General features: G+C 51.0%; 2 protein-coding genes across 3 annotated transcripts in view; one reads left to right on the forward strand and one right to left on the reverse strand.

The window, feature by feature from the left end:
- The window catches only part of HACL1 (2-hydroxyacyl-CoA lyase 1), a 57050-nt gene extending 40333 nt beyond the window's left edge, over positions 1 to 16717 (reverse strand). The window contains exons 1-4 of one of the 2 annotated variants that reach the window (XM_077268852.1): positions 13921 to 14060; positions 9413 to 9517; positions 2773 to 2813; positions 2567 to 2647 (exon numbers count right to left, since the gene is read on the reverse strand). In XM_077268852.1, coding sequence (XP_077124967.1) covers positions 2567 to 2647; positions 2773 to 2813; positions 9413 to 9517; positions 13921 to 13980 — 287 coding nt within the window. In that variant the 5' untranslated portion in view covers positions 13981 to 14060. Of the gene's footprint in view, positions 1 to 2566; positions 2648 to 2772; positions 2814 to 9412; positions 9518 to 13920; positions 14061 to 16617 lie in introns of those variants that run through there. The other variant, XM_077268853.1, reaches the window with a different exon arrangement.
- Positions 14127 to 18621, forward strand: part of BTD (biotinidase) — a 57175-nt gene continuing 52680 nt past the window's right edge. The window contains exon 1 of the mRNA XM_077268854.1: positions 14127 to 14260. The gene's annotated coding sequence lies outside the window, so the exon portion shown is untranslated. The remainder of the gene's footprint in view (positions 14261 to 18621) is intronic.

Genomic DNA, 18621 nt, shown 5'->3' on the forward strand with positions numbered 1-18621 from the left:
GAACACCGCGCTATTTTAAATCCCCTGGAAGAGGATTCCGGACTTTGGGCATGCGCACACCACTACGCCACCAACGGAAAACTACGCCAAATCTGGGTGAAGACACCACGCCCATGTGACCTGACCAGCCTGATTGACAGGCGAAAACGGAGACTTTGCAAAGTTATTTCGGCAACTTAGGTGGGTAATAAACGCATAACACACACACTAATGTAACGCCCACCTCTGCCCCTATTTAACGCTATTTTTATCCCATCTTCCAAAAACGTGGTGACAGGTTCCCTTTAAGACCAGGGCATACTGGTCATGGCCTTGAAAAACCAGGACGTACTAGTCATGTGCCTATAAGACCGGGGCATACTGATTATAGCGTTTAAGACCAGGGGATACTGGTCACGTGCCTTTAAGACCAGGGCATACTGGTCATGTGCTTTTAAGACCAGGGTATACTGGACACGTGTCTTTAAGACCAGGGAATACTGGTCACGAGTCTATAAGACCAGGGCATGCTGGTCACGTGCCTTTAAGACCAGGAATACTGGTCATGAGAGGAATGTAGGAACAAGTGCCTTAAAGACCAGCAAAGCTGGTAATGTGCCTTTAAGAACAAAAAAAGCTGGTCATGCTCCTTTAAGACCAGGGATGCTGGTCATGTGTCTTTAAGACGGGGGCACACTTGCCATGTGCCTTTAAGACCAGTGCCTACTGGCCCTGTGCCTTTAAGACCAGGGCATACTGGCCTGATTAAGTACTAAGGAAAAAGAGACCGGCTTCTGGCAGAGCAGAGAATGCTGGGGATGTGACCCTTTTAAAACTAGGGGACCCTTAAGACCAGGGAATGCTGGTCCTGGGTTTAATAAAAAGGCATGGAAAGCTGGGGATGCACCTATGGGCCCAGCGACTACCGAGGCAGAGTAGCAAATACCAGGGAATGAGTCACCAGGGAATGAGTCACCAGGGAATGAGTCATGAGTGCTTCGTTGCTGGGAACTCACAGCTCTCCGTGTGCAAGCCTGCATACTGTACTATACATTCTGTAGTGTGCAGGAGCACCAGAAAATTGCAGCCTCAAGTATATAAAAAAACAGGGAAAGCTAGTCCCTTAATGCTGCCGGGATGCGTGCCGGGGGGGGGTTTGTCCGATTCACCTTACTCAGGTTCTGAGTCCCCCGACTGGAATAGCGCTGACTTCAGCGCTGAAAAACCGCCGGCCGCAGCCCCCTCCAGAAGAAATAGTGACCGCAATGGAGGAGGAGGAAGATGGCCGCCGAGATCTCGTCTGGAACGAGAAGCGCCTGAATAGGGGGGCGGAGCCGCTAGAAGGGAGCAAGCGGTGGGCGGGGCCTCCCGGGCTGCGGCCTAAACAGGGCCGAAGCCGGGGACTAAAGTTATGGCTTCGGCCGGCGCGCACCCGCAGACTGAGGGGAAAAGTGCCGCGAAGCTCTGTGGGGACCCAGTCGCTATGGAGCCCTCCTCTGACCGTCGGAACACCCAAATCTCACGGAGCACTTACCCCAATATGGTGCCCGGGTAGATAGGCCGATGCAGGGTTGGGGAGCCTCCATCCACCATCCCTGCAGAAGAGGGGTGGAGAGGAACCGTCTGCCTCCTTCCATCATCCGCTTTTTCAGTGGTGATGCAGTGGGGGCTGCTCGGACGCCACGCTGGAAGGTGCCTCTGTACAGCCGAGGGTAAAACCTGGTGGACAGGGCTGAATGTCCGGCAATAGGCCTGGCTGCAGAAGAGGATACTGAAGGTAAAACTCCAGTGCTCGTCTGATAAGGGAGGGGGGAGATCGGTGCCCTTGAAGGGGCCCGTCGCCCCTAGAATCAGCTCAGGCAGTGGCTTCCCACGTCGCAGGAGAGGATACGGAGAGGTAAAACTCCCGTGCTCGCCTGTTGATGGTTCGAGGAGATCGGAACATGAAAGAATCCGTCGCCCCATTCGACCGTAGTAAAAAGTAAAAAACGGAAAAAAAGAGTTCTTTGGGTCTGAATAGCAGACCCGTCCGTGTGCCTCCTACGGACACTAAGCAAGAACTGGTTAGCTGGGAGCCAGCAGAGGGGTGTATACTGCAGGGGAGGAGCTAACTTTCTTTGTAATACTTAGTGTCAGCCTCCTGGTGGCAGCAGCATACACCCATGGTCTGTGTCCCCCAATGAGGCGAAGGAGAAAAAGTATTTATTCTATCAGTGTGTGGAAACTGAACTGCACGGAGATGACATCTTTCCACACACTCACTGACTTGTGTGGCATAACCTTAGTCCAAGTGCAATCCAGCGTTTTGTCGGATCGCACTTGGACCAAAAATGCGTTCGTCTGCACCTGCCCCAACTCACCCAGATACCAGCAGCTACCGCGTGTGGCGGGAGTAAACTCCTGAGCCCTCCGCATGCAGAGCACCCAAGCAATACAGGTATGTCATTAAATGTTAAGGGGACATCACAAAAAGGACTTTCCCCTTTTAGAACTTTTCATTGTCAAAAAACCTGATTATAAAAAGGTATTGTAATAACTTTCTAAAACTCATGCATAAATACCATGATAGGCACGGATAATTACTTACCAGCAGTTCATGTTAGAATTTGCCATGCCACTAAGAGCATTCGTTAGTCCTGGCCCAGACACCACAAGGCACACAGCAGGTCTGCAAGTGTACAACAAATCTGTATTTATACAATGAAAAGAGAAAAATAGCAGAATGTTCTTGAAATTAAAGAGTATGCAATGTGACTTGTACATGTTAATCTTAGCTTGTGTTTTTGTGCTCACCTGCCGGTAAGGTAGCCCACAGCAGACGCAGCATAGCAAGCCTGAAATAGGAAGAAAATAATGCACAAAGCAGTGAAGAATGCCTCCATCACCGCACTCACCGACTAAGGTGCTGCGTACAACTGTACCGCAATATGGCAACAGCATGGTTCACATGTACAAGGGTGACTTTAGATTATTTTGGAATACACAAATTCTGAGATTTCTCATTTTATAAGTCTTCTATTGACTAGGTGGATGTGTGTCTTTTTGGCAAAACACAAGCAGAGATGAGTCACAAAATAAACAGGGGTGTGTGTGCGCGCGCATGTAGGGAAAAGAGGGATTTTTGGTACTTACCGTAAAATCTCTTTCTTGGAGCCTTCATTGGGGGACACAGGACAACCATGGGTGTATCCTGCTGCTGCTGCTAGGAGGCTGACACGATGCAAAAAAGGAAAAAGGCGTAGCTCCTCCCCGGCAGTATACACCCACCGACAGGCACCAAGCACCTCAGTTAGTGCAAAAAGCAGTAGGAGAAGCGACAGAACTCATAACATTAAAAGTACCAACTCAACTAGGGTCTCCAGGCCCCAAACACGGTACCAGAACAAACCAGTAGGGAGGATGCTGTGTCCCCCAATGAAGGCTCCAAGAAAGAGATTTTATGGTAAGTACTAAAAATCCCTCTTTCTTTATCGCTTCATTGGGGGACACAGGACAACCATGGGACGTCCAAAAGCAGTCCCGGAAAAGGGTGGGTAGAAAGGAAAAGAGAAAAAGGTCTCAGGTCGGCCGGTGTGCGACCGCCGCCTGCAGTACCTTCCTACCAAGACCTGCATCGGACGAGGCTTGGGTATGAACCCGATAGAACCTCGTAAACGTGTGCAAGGACGACCAGGTTGCGGCCTTGCAAACTTGTAAGGCGGAGGCCTGGTGGCGAACAGCCCAAGAAGCTCCGACAGCTCTGGTGGAGTGAGCTCGCACCCCCGGGGGAGGACGTGCCTCATGAACCGGTACGATTCTGAAATTGCCGAGCGAATCCAGCGCGAAATGGTGGATTTAGAAGCTTGAAAGCCCTTCCGACGACCTTCAGAAACGACAAGGAGAGAATCGGATTGACGGAAGGGAGCGGTTCTAGAAAGATAGGCCCGAATGGCCCTGACCACGTCAAGCTTGTGAAGAGACTTCTCCAAAGGATGAGCCGGAGAAGGGCAAAATGATGGAAGGACAATGTCTTCGTTGATGTGGAAAGCAGAGACCACCTTGGGAAGGAATTCAGGAACCGGTCGAAGAACGACCTTATCCTGATGAAGAATCAGGAAAGGGGAACGACATGACAGGACTGCCAACTCGGAGACCCTCCTGATGGATGTAATGGCAATGAGGAAGGCGACCTTCCAAGAGAGAAGGGAAAAGGGCACGTCATGAAGAGGCTCAAAGGGAGCAGCCTGAAGAGCGCCAAGGACCAGGTTAAAGTCCCAAGGTTCCAAGGGAGGACGGAAAGGAGGGCGATATGCGCAACTCCTTGTAGAAAAGTCCGAACCTGGTGAATGGAGGAAAGGTCACTCTGGAAGAGAAATCGACAGAGCGGACACTTGTCCCTTGAGTGTGCTGAGGGATAAGCCCGAATCGAGACCAGACTGGAGGAAACCGAGAAGATCTGGAAGAGAAAAGGACATTGGAAAAACTTCATTGGTTTCGCACCAGCGAAAGAACGCTTTCCAGTACCTATGGTAGATACGGGAAGAAGCTGGTTTTCTGGCTCTGATCATGGTCTGTATGACCTGGGAAGAGAGACCAGAGTTTTTCAAGACTGCAGCCTCAACGGCCATGCCATTAAACTCAGCGTCTGAGAACTCTGGTGGTAGAGAGGTCCCTGCGAGTGGAGATCTGGCCGATCCGGGAGTCTCCAAGGAGTGTCCGCGAGCATGTTTACGAGCTCGGCATACCACGGCCGCCTTGGCCAGTCCGGCGCTATCAGTATGACTGGAATCTCTTCCAACTTGATCTTCTTTACCACCCTTAGAATCAAGGGGAGGGGTGGAAACAGGTAAGGAAACTGGAACTGGGACCATGGAATTACCAGGGCGTCGTGGCCGACGGGAAGAGGATCCCGGGACCTGGCGACAAACTGAGGGACCTTGTGGTTCATCCGGGACACCATAAGATCCACGTCTGGCGTACCCCAGCGGAGGCAAATTTGATTGAAGACTGCGGGGTGGAGAGGCCACTCGCCCGCTGCTAGGCCCTGGCGACTGAGAAAGTCGGCTGCCCAGTTTTCGACCCCGGGTATATGAACGGCTGATATGGCCGGAACGTGGCGTTCCGCCCACCGAAGAATCTTTGCCACTTCTGCCATTACTTGGCCGCTGCGAGTCCCGCCCTGGTGGTTTAAGTACGCCACGGCTGTGGCATTGTCCGACTGGATGCGGACGGGAAGATTCGACATAAGAGACTGCCAGCGGATTAACGCAAGGAAGATTGCCCTGATCTCCAGAAGGTTGATGGGAAGGAGAGCTTCCTGGGTGGTCCAACGGCCCTGAGCCGTGTGTTGTCGGAAGACTGCTCCCCTCCCGAGAAGGCTGGCATCGGTGGTGATGACCTGCCACTGAAGGGGAAGAAATGATCTTCCTCTCAGGAGAGAGGAGGACAACGTCCACCAGGTTAGGGACTGACGGACCTGGAGAGGAAGGTGGACGGGACGGTCCAGGGAGTCCAAGGACCTGTTCCAGGTGGATAGGAGGAATAGTTGGAGGGGGCGGGTGTGGAACTGGGCGAAAGGAACAGCCTCCATGGAGGCCACCATCTTTCCTGGGGCTGGGCGTTTGAGAAGGCGGACCGCCTTGAGGAGTACTGAGAACTTGTCCTCTGGGAGGAAGACCCGAGCTAAGTTCGTGTCGAACACCATGCCCAGGAAGGACAGTCGTTGGGATGGAATCAGAGAGGACTTGGTCCGGTTGATAATCCAGCCGAGACGGGTCAGGGTGTCCAGGGAGACCTGGAGACTGTGGGCACAGTCTAGACGAGAGGACCCCTTGATCAACAGATCGTCCAGGTAGGGGATAACGAGGATCCCCCTGGAACGAAGGAGGACCATGACCGCCGCCATGATTTTGGTGAAGACCCTGGGGGCAGACGCTAAACCGAAGGTGAGAGCCGTGAACTGGTAGTGATTGTTCCTGACAGCAAACCGAAGGAATCTCTGATGCCGTATGCAGATGGGGACATGAAAGTACGCATCTTGGATGTCGACCGAGCAGAGGAACTCCCCGGGTTCCATGGCGGCGATCACTGACCGCAGGGATTCCATTCTGAAGTGGCGAGGTCGGACGTGGCGGTTCAGAAGCTTCAAATCCAGGATAGGGCGAAGAGACCCATCCTTCTTTGGGACTACAAAAAGGTTTGAGTAGAACCCGCAAAAACGGTCTTCGGAAGGAACGGGAATTACGACTCCGGCGGCGACCAGAGACGTTACGGCTTGAAGCAAGCCGGGTAAATGGGACGGTTGCTTTGGGGAGCGAGAGAGAAAGAAGCGACTTTCCGGGAAGGTAGAAAATTCGATCTTGTACCCGGAGGTGATAATCTCTCTGACTCAGGTGTCGCTGATCACTGACAGCCAGGTGTCTTTGAAGAGAAGAAGCCTGCCTCCCACCCTGGAAAGACTCCCAGGTGGGGTCGACCCGTCACTTGGAACGGTATCTGTTGGAACGAGGTCCGGAAGACCTGGGAGGTGGAGCCCTGGATCTCCACATGGGAGCTGGCTTGTAAGAGGGTTTTCTACGTTCACCCGTGGTAGCGGGTCGCTCTTGTTGCGAAGAGGAATCTGAGGCTGCAAACAGGCGAAAGGGGCGAAATGTTCGAGGAGCCTTTGGGTTAAAGCAGCGTTTTGGCTTGGACTGGGGGAGAAAGGTACTCTTGCCCCCAGTCGCGTCTGAGATAATTTGATCCAGACGAGCGCCAAAAAGCCTGGAACCTTGAAACGCCAAGTTGGTGAGAGACTTTTTGGAAGTAGCATCTGCACTCCATGCTTTGAGCCAAAGAATGCGGCGCATAGCAACAATGTTGCTGCTTGCCCTGGCTGAACAGGCTGCTGCATCTAAGGAGGCAGTGAGAAGGTATTTCCCTGCGTGGTTAATCTGGTCGGCGAGGTCAGCCAGCTCGGTAGGGGAGGCCGAAGCCAAAATGCCTCGGCGGAGAATCTTGGCCCAGGCAGATGTGGCCTTAGCCACCCATGTGGAAGCAAAGCTGGGGCAGAGGGAAGCACCCGTTGCCTCAAAAGCTGATTTGGCCAGCGCCTCAATTTGTCTGTCCGATGCGTCCTTAAGCGACGCACCGTCCGGTAAGGAGAGAACAGTCTTGGAGGAAAGACGGGAGATCTTTGGGAGATTCAGCCCACTTGGAGAGAAGATCGGCGCTAAAGGGATAGAGCACGTCCAGATGTTTTCTACCCGAAAAACGTTTTTCAGGATGTTCCCAGTGTTTAGACAGGGTAGACTCAAACTCCTCATGGGTAGGAAAGGAGCGAGGGGGAAGCTTCACCCGCTTAAAGGAGACAGAGGAATCCTGGGGGGAAACCTCATCTTGTTTTAGTTTGAGGGTTAGCGATATAGCCGAAATAAGACTATCTACGACAGCCTGCATGCTAGAAGCCTGGTCTGAATCGGAGTCAGAACCAGACTTGGAATCCACATCAGACCCAATGTCCTCCTCCGAAGAGGGGAATTGGGAGGAGGAGAGCAGCTTGAGCGCTGCGGAGGGACCTGGAGAACCAGACGAGGAGCCAGAGTCCTCTTTCTAGAGCGGCTGGCTGATTTGTCTCCCTGTGGTTCAGGGTCAGGTGCGGCCGACTCGCCATGGAAGACGGTCAGAGCGCTGGTGGCTGAAGGCTGTGGAAGACGTTCAAGCGCCTGAACCAGGGACTGAGATACCCTAGTCAAATCAGAGACCGACTGCAAGATAGCAACCGCCCACTCAGGGGGAGGGGGAGCACCCCCATGCCGAGATTCGGAAGCTTCCTGCGGGGCAGACATGGCAGGAGGACTGCAGGACTGGCAGAGAGGCGACGATTGGCCTACAGACCACTTTATCTTACAACGAGCACAGGCGTAGTGAGTTATGGTAGGTTTGGTAAAGAAGGCTCCAGAAGAGTTGGACATAAGGATATTCTGCAGCACTATACTACAGAAAAGGCTAAAGGGAGTTGTCCGTGTCCCCCAACACACGATGTCTCCTGTGCACGGAGCTGCTGAAGCAGGAAGTGCCAGCGGAGAAGAAGGTGCGGTGCTGTACTGAGAGGAATAAGCCAAGGCTCCTGATAGGGCCGCACTGAAAGGGAAGGGTGTGCCCGGGATGTAAAAACCCCTCTGAGTGGAGGAGGAAAAGAGCGCCGAAAAAGGAGGGGGCGTAGCCTATCGGAGGGGCGTGACCGGCCGCAGCGGTGAAAGTGAAAGTAAAAAAACGGCCGTGACTCTGTGTGAAAGCACTGTACATTTAGACAGGGAAATACTGCTGCGGGGTAGCGGCTGCTGAAGCGCTGGTACCTGCATGTTCCGGTTCCACAGGTAGAGGGAGAGAGGATCGACCAGGGGCCCGATGAGAGAGGGGTCGCTGGAACAGAATCCTTCATCCAGAAGATGGCCTCGACCCCAAAACAAGGGGGAGGGTCACCGCTGGTGACCACCGTCTTCCTCTCAGCCCTCTCCGAGGAGAGGGGTGAGGGGGACTGTTTGGCAAGGACCGCCACCATAAAGACCCTGGAGCACCTGGGAGGGTGACGGGGGATAATGTCCTGCCGGCGGTCTGAGAGCTGCGATGCGGACGACACCACACTGCTCGCTCAGCCGCCCTCCTGGGGAGGCAGGGTGAAAGATTGCACCCTGAATCCTTGAATGCTGTATCTGAAAAAGAAAAGCCAAAATGTTAATAAAAACAACAAAACCTGTAAAGGAATAAAGATTAGCAGCGGATCTGAAGATCCAGGTCCGCCTCCTACAGACACTAAACACAAACTGAGGTGCTTGGTGCCTGTTAGTGATGTGTCGTTCGCGAACGAGCCGACACAAAGAGCCGGCTCCCTGCTGTGAACGATGGGAGCCGGCACACCAGTGAGAGCCACTAAAATTCCTGAATGGCTCTCACTGGGTGTAAAATCCCGGGCTTCGGCATGTGTAACTCCGCCCATCTGAGCAAAACCCCGCCCACTCAATTTAAGTGGCTCTAAAGAAGTGGGCGGAGTTTCTGCGGTAGGTGGGCGGAGTTTTGGACCCTGAATAGATATTCAATAGGGATCCATTTAGGATCCAAAAAGAGCCGGTTCGTGAGCCGAAAGAGTCGGCTCTTTTTGGTGAGCGGAGCCATGAGAGCCGGATCACCAAAAAGAGCCGGAATGCCCATCACTAGTGCCTGTCGGTGGGCGTATACTGCCGGGGAGGAGCTACGCCTTTTTCCTTTTTTGCATAGTGTCAGCCTCCTAGCAGCAGCAGCATACACCCATGGTTGTCCTGTGTCCCCCAATGAAGCGATAAAGAAATAACTATCTTTTTACTACGCTCACATGATCAGTGTCTGCCTGAGACTAGATCATATTTGTATTGTGAAGCTGATGAAGGCCCGTACAGGTCGGAGTTGGCCCATGTGTTGGCCGCACGGCCCTACTTACCGCTTGCTCATTTCTCATGCCCACATACTTGATCCCAGCGACTTGCGCAGCGATTGCAATTTCAATGACAGGAACTCCCACAATCCCAAACATGTACTTCACATCCTGAAAAGCAAACAGAATATTAATAATCAATTACACAATCACACACTTATTTTTTTACAAGACACTTAAAGAAAACAAAACCATTCTTTCAGGAAACTTTCCCCCTCTTCCAACACAGATTTCACGTGACAGCTTTTCAGCTCCACTATACAGGGTGGGCCATGTATATGGCTACACCTAAATAACATGGGAATGGTTGGTGAAATCAACTTCCTGTTTGTGGCACCTTAGTATATGGGAGGAGGAAAACTTTTCAAGATGAGTGGGGACCATATCGGCCATTTTGGATCCAACTTTATAAATGGCCCACCCAGGGCTATCCATATAAATGGCCCACCCTGTATATAATGAATACTGGGGATATTCATTCTAGAAGACCCCATTACAGCAGATCTGTCAGCAAACTTCACACTGCAAACGGCATATTTTTATTAAACAAATAGCTCTCTTAGACCTGATGTGACTGGTGTATTTGGACTCATGAGCTTTGGCACTCTATAAAAGGACATGATGAGAAGATTCGCAAAAGCAAATATACCAGCCTCATCTGGACAAAAGATGTGTTTGATACTGTGTGCAGGTTGTCGTGCGAAATCTGGAGACAGAGCTGCTTTATTGTGATTTTGGGGTCAATGTCTCACAAGGTTTCATTGCAATAGAAATTACTTTTCCAATAACAATGATTCCCATCATACGACTGGAAATTGGATGAGCTGAGCTTAAGAGCACGGTAATCCCGGCCTTAGGTTCTATTCACATTTGTGTTTCCCCTTTTCCATCCAAAGATCCGATATTCTTGACAGCAAGAAACGCATAATGTGAAGTGCCAGCAAAAAATACCAGATCTGACGGAAAAGTTATAGATTAAGGCTATGTGTACACGTTCAGGATTTTTCACGTTTTGTCGTCCTTTTTCCGCGGAAAAAAAACAACTAAAAAAACGCATACATAAGCATCCCATCATTTTTAATGCATTCTGCAATTTTTGTGCACATGATGCGTTCTTTTCCGCGAAAAAAAAAACGCATTGCGGTAAAAACGCAGAATGTTCATTAATTTTGCGGATTTTTCGCAGAAAATGTCCAGTTTTGTTCAGGAAATTTCTGCAAGAAATCCTGACGTGTGCACATAGCCTTAATATTAAGGCCTCTTACAGAAATACATTTTTTCCTCATGTGTGGGAAGGGAAAAAAATAAATAAATAAAAAAAAAAAAAAAACAACACACTCCCTGTTTTTATCAGTATATTAAACCAGGTTTTCATCAATGTGTCAGTGTTTACCACAATCGACTTTCATCAGTTTCCCACATGCAAAAAAAAAAAAAAAAACCCTCAACACGACGGTGGATCATTTAGGATATGTGCACACGTTGCGGTTTTTACTGCGGATCCGCAGCGTTTTTGACACTGCAGATCCGCAGCAGTTTTCCATGCGGTGTACAGTACCATGTTAACCTATGAAAAACAAAAACCGCTGTGCACATACTGCGGAAAAAAAGCGTGGAAACGCTGCGGTTTATTTTCCGCAGCATGTCAATTCTTTGTGCGGAATCCGCAGCGATTTTACACCTTCTCCATATTAAAAAACCGCAGGTGTAAAACCGCACAAAAAACACGGAAAATCCGCAGCAAAAACGCAGTGTTTTTGCACTGCGGATTTATCAAAATCAGTGCGGAAAAATCCGCACATCAGTCCGCAGCGTGTGCACATACCCTTAAGCTTCTCTTATCAAGAGTTCAGTGAAAAGCAGGCAGCAGTAGGATGGAGCCAGGACGCCATCTGGTGTTTTTCATGGACTTAGACTTGCATTGGTGACTTTATTTTACCATATAGTGTACTGGAAAACGAGTAAAAAAAATTCCAAGTGTAATGAAATTTCCTACGGGGCAAGAGAGGAAATTTTAACTTGCGTTTAAAAAAAAACAAACAAAAAAAACATACCTTTTCCCCCCTACTTTTTACTGGATTTAATAGTCCTCCCTTAGGAGACTTGAAGCTGCAATCATCCGATCATACATAGCAGAAATCACAATCTCCTATGAACGCCGGCCTTGAGCCGGCATTCACAGCAGTATCATAATGATGGGCACGGGGGTCTTCTGCATGACAAACCCATTGGTGCCCCGCAACCACATGAAAGCTGCGCCGATGGGTGGCTAGAATGACGCCTTTTTCGCTGGAATGTTAAATCTCGCTGTCAGAGATTTACAGCGCAATTTAACTGGTTAACAACGGCAGGTGGCGCTCCAATCCACCTGTGGCTGTTATAGGCAAATGACAGCTAATTAAATCAGCTGTCATGTGCGGGAAAGGCGCGGGCTCAGCGTAAGAGTCCACATCAAAGTCAGGGACATGACATATGACGTAAATATGTCATATGTCGTGGAGGGGTTAATACCAGGTTTACGCAGGCAGACCACATTCAGTGACCTGTAATAGTGTACACAGGCAGCCATTGTTCTTGACTGTGTGAGGTTTACACAGGTCGATGCACTGCGGAGGACGATGATCTTCTGCATCATTTTACCCGACAGCCCATTGAATATAATGGGAACGTGTTTAAAATATACGTGAAAAACGGACGTGTGAATGAGGTCGAATCATCCCAGATCAGAGGGCTGCAGGGACCCAGGGGCAATAATGACTCGTGGGCAGCACTAGACCCGGGGGGCAATAATGGCCCGTGGACACCAGCACTAGACCCGGGGGGGCAATAATGGCCCGTGGGCACCAGCACCAGGGGGCAATAATGGCTCGTGGGCACCAGCACTAGACCCAGGGGGCAATAATGGCTCGTGGGCACCAGCACTAGACCCAGGGGGCAATAATGGCTCGTGGGTACCAGCACTAGACCCGGGGGGCAATAATGGCTCGTGGGTACCAGCACTAGACCCGGGGGGGGGGGGCAATAATGGCCCGTGGGCACCAGCACTAGACCGGGAAGGCAATAATGGCCCGTGGGCACCAGCACTAGACCCGGGGGGCAATAATGGCCCGTGGGCACAGCACTAGACCCGGGGGGGCAATAATGGCCCGTGGGCACAGCACTAGACCCGGGGGGGAATAATGGCCTGTGGGCACCAGCACTAGACCCGGGGGCAATAATGGCATGTGGGCACCAGCACTAGACCCGGGGGGCAATAATGGCCTGTGGGCACCAGCACTAGACCCGGGGGGGGGGGGCAATAATGACCCGTGGGCACCAGCACTAGACCCGGGGGGGGGAATAATGGCCCATGGACACCAGCACTAGACCCGGGGGGCAATAATGGCCCGTGGGCACCAGCACTAGACCCGGGGACAATAATGGCTCGTGGGTACCAGCACTAGACCCGGGGGGGGGGGCAATAATGGCCCGTGGGCAGCAGCACTAGACCGGGAGGGCAATAATGGCCCGTGGGCACCAGTCCTAGACCAGGAGGGCCATAATGGCCCGTGGCACAGCACTAGACCCGGGGGGCAATAATGGCCCGTGGGCACAGCACTACACCCGGGGGGCAATAATGGCCCGTGGGCACCAGCACTAGACCCGGGGGCAATAATGGCCCGTGGGCACCAGCACTAGACCCGGAGGGCAATAATGACCCGGGGGGGCAATAATGACCCGGGGGCACCAGCACTAGACCCGGGGGGGCAATAATGGCCCATGGGCACCAGCACTAGACCGGGAGGGCCATAATGGCCCGTGGCACAGCACTAGACCCGGGGGGCAATAATGGCCCGTGGGCACCAGCACTAGACCCGGAGGGCAATAATGACCCGGGGGGGGCAATAATGACCCCGGGGGCACCAGCACTAGACCCGGGGGGGGGGGGCAATAATGACCCGTGGGCACCAGCACTAGACCCGGGGGGGCAATAATGGCCCATGGACACCAGCACTAGACCCGGGGGGGCAACAATGGCCCGTGGGCACCAGCACTAGACCCGGGGGCAATAATGGCCCGTGGGCACCAGCAGTTGAACTGGGAGCAATAATGGCCCGTGGGCACCAGCAGTTGAACTGGGAGCAATAATGGCCCGTGGGCACCAGCACACAGGAGAACACTGGGTCTGCTTACACAGACAGTACAGACTGAGCCGTCATAGGTGTCACACACTGACTGCTGAGCACAGACCCTGTATGTTGGGGGAGGGGAGGGGACCACTACTCAAGGTCTTTGTCCTCCTGCAGAATCCTAAAAGGAAGAGAAACAATAACACGAGCTGCCCCCCACCACAAGCACGGAGCTCCACTCACTGGGGCAAGCAAGTGCAGCAGAGGCAAAATCTGCTGCTCCAATAATACTGAATCACTGGAGAACTACAAGTCCCGGCAGACGCCGGGTAAACCAGAACTATACAACAAACCACTTAACGTTCTGCAGCAGAGTGGTGTCTGAGCCCACACAGCAGATCTTACTTGTGCCACCAAAGCCTCTGCAATGATTTGCGCCCCGGTGACTTCCCCTTGAGCCGCCATGTCCTCCGCTCCGTGCACTGCACTGACTCTGCTCTGCTGCAGCAGCGGCTGTTTTGCATGGCCCCTAGTAACGTCACACCGGTCCCGCCCACACCACGCCCCCTAGCTACAAAGATGTGGAAAAGCGGCGCAGAATGCAAGTAGGAGGCGGAGCTAATGTGTCATTCTACCAATCAGCTGCAAGGCACAGCCAGCTTCCGTCTCTTATCTGAGCCTGTGCCCCAAATGGACCTGCAGGGGGCGTAGACGGTACAAGGTCCAAACCAGAGCGGTGTCAAGGGTGAGTGGTGATGGGGGCAATGGCCGGGAAGAGGGAGCGATTCTAGTGCTGGGGTCTGCGGCATGTGCTCAGCTTCCTGCAGCGGTGTCACTGTCATGTATCAATCTATATATATATATATATATATATATATATATATATATATATATATATATATATATATATATATATATATATATATACAGGGCCGGACTGGGACTAAAATTCAGCCCTGGCATTTTAAGTCACACAGGCCCACTTGTCGCATGGTGACTGTATAATATCTTTGTACACCTGTAGGTTACAAGAAGTGAGGGGAGTGTAACACGACTATATAACATATAATTACAGCTGTATCCAGCATTACAGCTCAGTCCCCATAGACTGTAATACAGCACAGCCCCCATAGAATGTAATACAGGCAGGCAGCCCCCATAGAATGTAATGCAGGCAGGCAGCCCCCATAGAATGTAATACAGGCAGGCAGCCCCCATAGAATGTAATACAGGCAGGCAGCCCCCATAGAATGTAATGCAGGCAGGCAGCCCCCATAGAATGTAATGCAGGCAGGCAGCCCCCATAGAATGTAATGCAGGCAGGCAGCCCCCATAGAATGTAATGCAGGCAGGCAGCCCCCATAGAATGTAATGCAGGCAGGCAGCCCCCATAGAATGTAATGCAGGCAGGCAGCCCCCATAGAATGTAATGCAGGCAGGCAGCCCCCATAGAATGTAATGCAGGCAGGCAGCCCCCATAGAATGTAATGCAGGCAGGCAGCCCCCATAGAATGTAATGCAGGCAGGCAGCCCCCATAGAATGTAATGCAGGCAGGCAGCCCCCATAGAATGTAATGCAGGCAGGCAGCCCCCATAGAATGTAATGCAGGCAGGCAGCCCCCATAGAGTGTAATGCAGGCAGGCAGCCCCCATAGAGTGTAATGCAGGCAGGCAGCCCCCATAGAGTGTAATGCAGGCAGGCAGCCCCCATAGAGTGTAATGCAGGCAGGCAGCCCCCATAGAATGTAATGCAGGCAGCCCCCATAGAATGTAATGCAGGCAGGCAGCCCCCATAGAATGTAATGCAGGCAGGCAGCCCCCATAGAATGTAATGCAGGCAGGCAGCCCCCATAGAATGTAATGCAGGCAGGCAGCCCCCATAGAATGTAATGCAGGCAGGCAGCCCCCCCCCCCCCCAATAGCTCCACAATCCAGTCATCACTCATTGATAAAACAAACAAACACACTACTCACCTCTCTCCTCGTGTCCCACGCTGCTCCTGGCTCCGGCCTCAGCAGTCGCAGTCTGCCCGCCCGGTCACACAGCAGGTGCGCGATGATATGACGTCATCGCGCACCCGCAGTGTCAGCGGCAGGCAGAGCGGGGAATGATGGGAGAGGAAGCGTCAGCGGACGCTCTCTCCTCCATCATTGCATTCAACTGTACCGGCGTCTATGGCTATGTCTCCACGGTACGGATGGGCGGCAGTATCGCCGCAGCGGTGAAGCCGCTTGGCGCTAAGCCCCACCCCCTTAATGGGACGCGATCATGCCGGATGTGTTAACTCTTCACATCCGGGATGATCGCTCTCTCCCATAGGGCCCTGTGATATGCCTTGCGGGGACGCTGCTTCCCCGCAAGGTGCACGGGCATGCTGCGATCTGAAAAGACGCGCAGCATGTCCGGAGTCGCAGGGCCGCCGCGTGCGGGTTTCCACGCATAGTGGAGACAGGATTTCATCAAATCCCCTCCACTATGCAGGAACATCTGGACGCTGCTTGTTTGACGCTGCAGCGCTGCGCAGCGTCAAACAAGCAGCGTTTCCTGAATGTGGAAACATACCCTAAGACGCCAGTATAGTTGAATGCGGGGCCGGGAGTGTGCCGCGACAGCGTGGGAAGTGTGCCGACAGCGGCACATTCGAGCGGCCCACTACTGCCATCGGCCCTTCTGGCATTTGCCAGAACTGCCCTATGGCCAGTCCGGCTATATATATATATATATTAGATGGTGGCCCGATTATCTATATCTCTGTGTCACCTATTATCACACGTGTGTATGATAAATCTCACACAATATCGGTGCCTCAGGCAATAATGTGACTAGAGTACAATCCAAGAGTAATAAAAAAATATAAATTTATTAAAGTAATAAATACAACATATAAATAGACTAGGATCAGGTAATCAAAATACAGACAGTTATGTCCTGACTACAGATGTTATTGCTATTCATGGGTAAAAGGTGCTCAAGTGCCGCAAAAATAACCCTTAAATCCAGACAAAAAATATATAGTAATGATACAAGTATCCAATGGCTGTAGTAAACCGCGCGCTATGCCATTAAGCAGGACAGGGTTATACGCTCTCATCCGTGCTTACCCATGATGTTGCTAAGTCAGGACACGTGTCCACGCCACCACCGACGCACGCTTCGCCTCTTTGTCAAGGTGCGGTGGTGCACTATGTGCCTAACCGCCGTTAAATACCCTCATCTCTATGTGTCCATCCTCACGGCGCATGTGTCCGGATCCGTGCGCCGGTGATTACATTACTTCCGGCAGAGTGCGTCAGACATGCGGGCCAAGGAGACGTCGCATAGACGTCACTGACCCGCACACGTCAGCATCCAGCGCCATCCATAATGCTCCGAACTGCACGGGCCGCAGACATGCGCACCTGAACACAGGGGTGGTGCCAACAGCGGGGAAGGGAGTCTATCAAGCTAGCAAGATCTAATTACTAAGGTACATCAGAAAATACAAGTCACACACAATAATCATAATAATACCAGACAAATATACAGAATAAAGTGCATATGTGCAAAAAGGTGACATGATAGTAACATAATAAAAATACATACAATAATTGTGCAATAAATAAATATACAAAAAAGTGCTAGATGATGAACAAAGATTTTTTTTTTGTTTGTTGTGAAGCTATGTGATCGTGACACTTTTAACCAGTAGGTGTTCCACATAAATTGATTTATTTCTGACAAGAAACTCCCAAAACGGTCCAGTAGATCTCAATTAAGTCACAGTTCATCAATGTATATGATACCAAAAATTAAATAAACTAAAAAAGAAGGGGGGGGGAAACATATATATAATTAGTGCAAAATAAAACATAAAGACACACAAAAGCATATAATGAATGTAAAACGAGGATATCAAATCATAAATCGGAACTAAAGCTCAACTGCTCATTGAGACCTACCGGTGCCATTGTGTCAAGTGTCACGATCCACCGGCATTCTCTCTGAGCAAGTACGCGTCCCATGTCTCCGCCCCTAATGCCAGCATGAATTTTATCAATCCCCCTTGCATGGAGACCTCCCGAATTGCATTTATGTTTGAAACGAAAATGTTTTGGAATAGGTTTTAGGGTGTTTACATCCTCCACATCCCGAGCGGCCTCAATATCCCTCACATGCTCTGGAATACGTACCCCGAATTCGCGTGACGTTAGCCCAATGTAAATAAGTCCACAAGGGCAAACTGCATAATACACTACAAACGTAGTGTTGCATGTGATATAATCTTTGATTTTAAATTCCCTACGGCCATCGGATGAGGTGAAGGATGTAGCATGCCTAAGATTTTTGCATGCGAGGCAGTCTCCGCAGGGGTAAAAACCCACTTTAGGTGCATATGCTTTAAAAGGGTTAGGTATTTTGGCAACATAGTGACTCTTCACTAGTATGTCCCTCAAATTATTACTCTTTCTTGCTGTCATAAGAGGGCGTTGTGGAAGGCATTTCTGTAGGCAGGGCCGGTTTTAGGCAAAGTGGGGCCCTAGGCAAAGTTTAAAATGGGGCCCCAAATGCTAACATATTGCACATCACACAGAAGCATTTCTGTTGTATTTACATGCGCTGATTTCAGGCCGCTAAACGAGTGTGATCGACAATACTGAAGTCGTTGGACGCTTGTTTCCCAGCCTCTTTCCACCGTCTCAGAAAGAATGATGGGGACAGAACGAACACTAACAGATCACCATACAGTATTATGTTATCAGCAGCACATCTACAGTTTACACCGGCGTTGTGCTGCTGAGAACAATGATTTTTTTTCCGGCATAAACAATCCAATCACCCAATGAATATTGCTTGTTTAGTATAATGCACCCCATAGTCCTCCATATATTATAATGTGCACCACAGTCCTCCATATTGTAAAATGCGCACCCCATAGTCCTCCATATAATATAATGTGTCCCATAGTCCTCCATATAGTATAACACACTCCTCATAGTCCTCCATATATTAAAATATACTCCAGTCCTCCATATAGCATAATACACTCCTCACAGTGCTCCATATAGTATAATGCACCGCCATAGTCATCCATGTAATTCACTTCCTGTAGTATAATGCACCCCATA

Source organism: Ranitomeya variabilis, chromosome 6 (genome assembly GCF_051348905.1).
Source record: "Ranitomeya variabilis isolate aRanVar5 chromosome 6, aRanVar5.hap1, whole genome shotgun sequence".
In the NCBI taxonomy this organism is placed as follows: Eukaryota; Metazoa; Chordata; class Amphibia; order Anura; family Dendrobatidae; genus Ranitomeya; species Ranitomeya variabilis.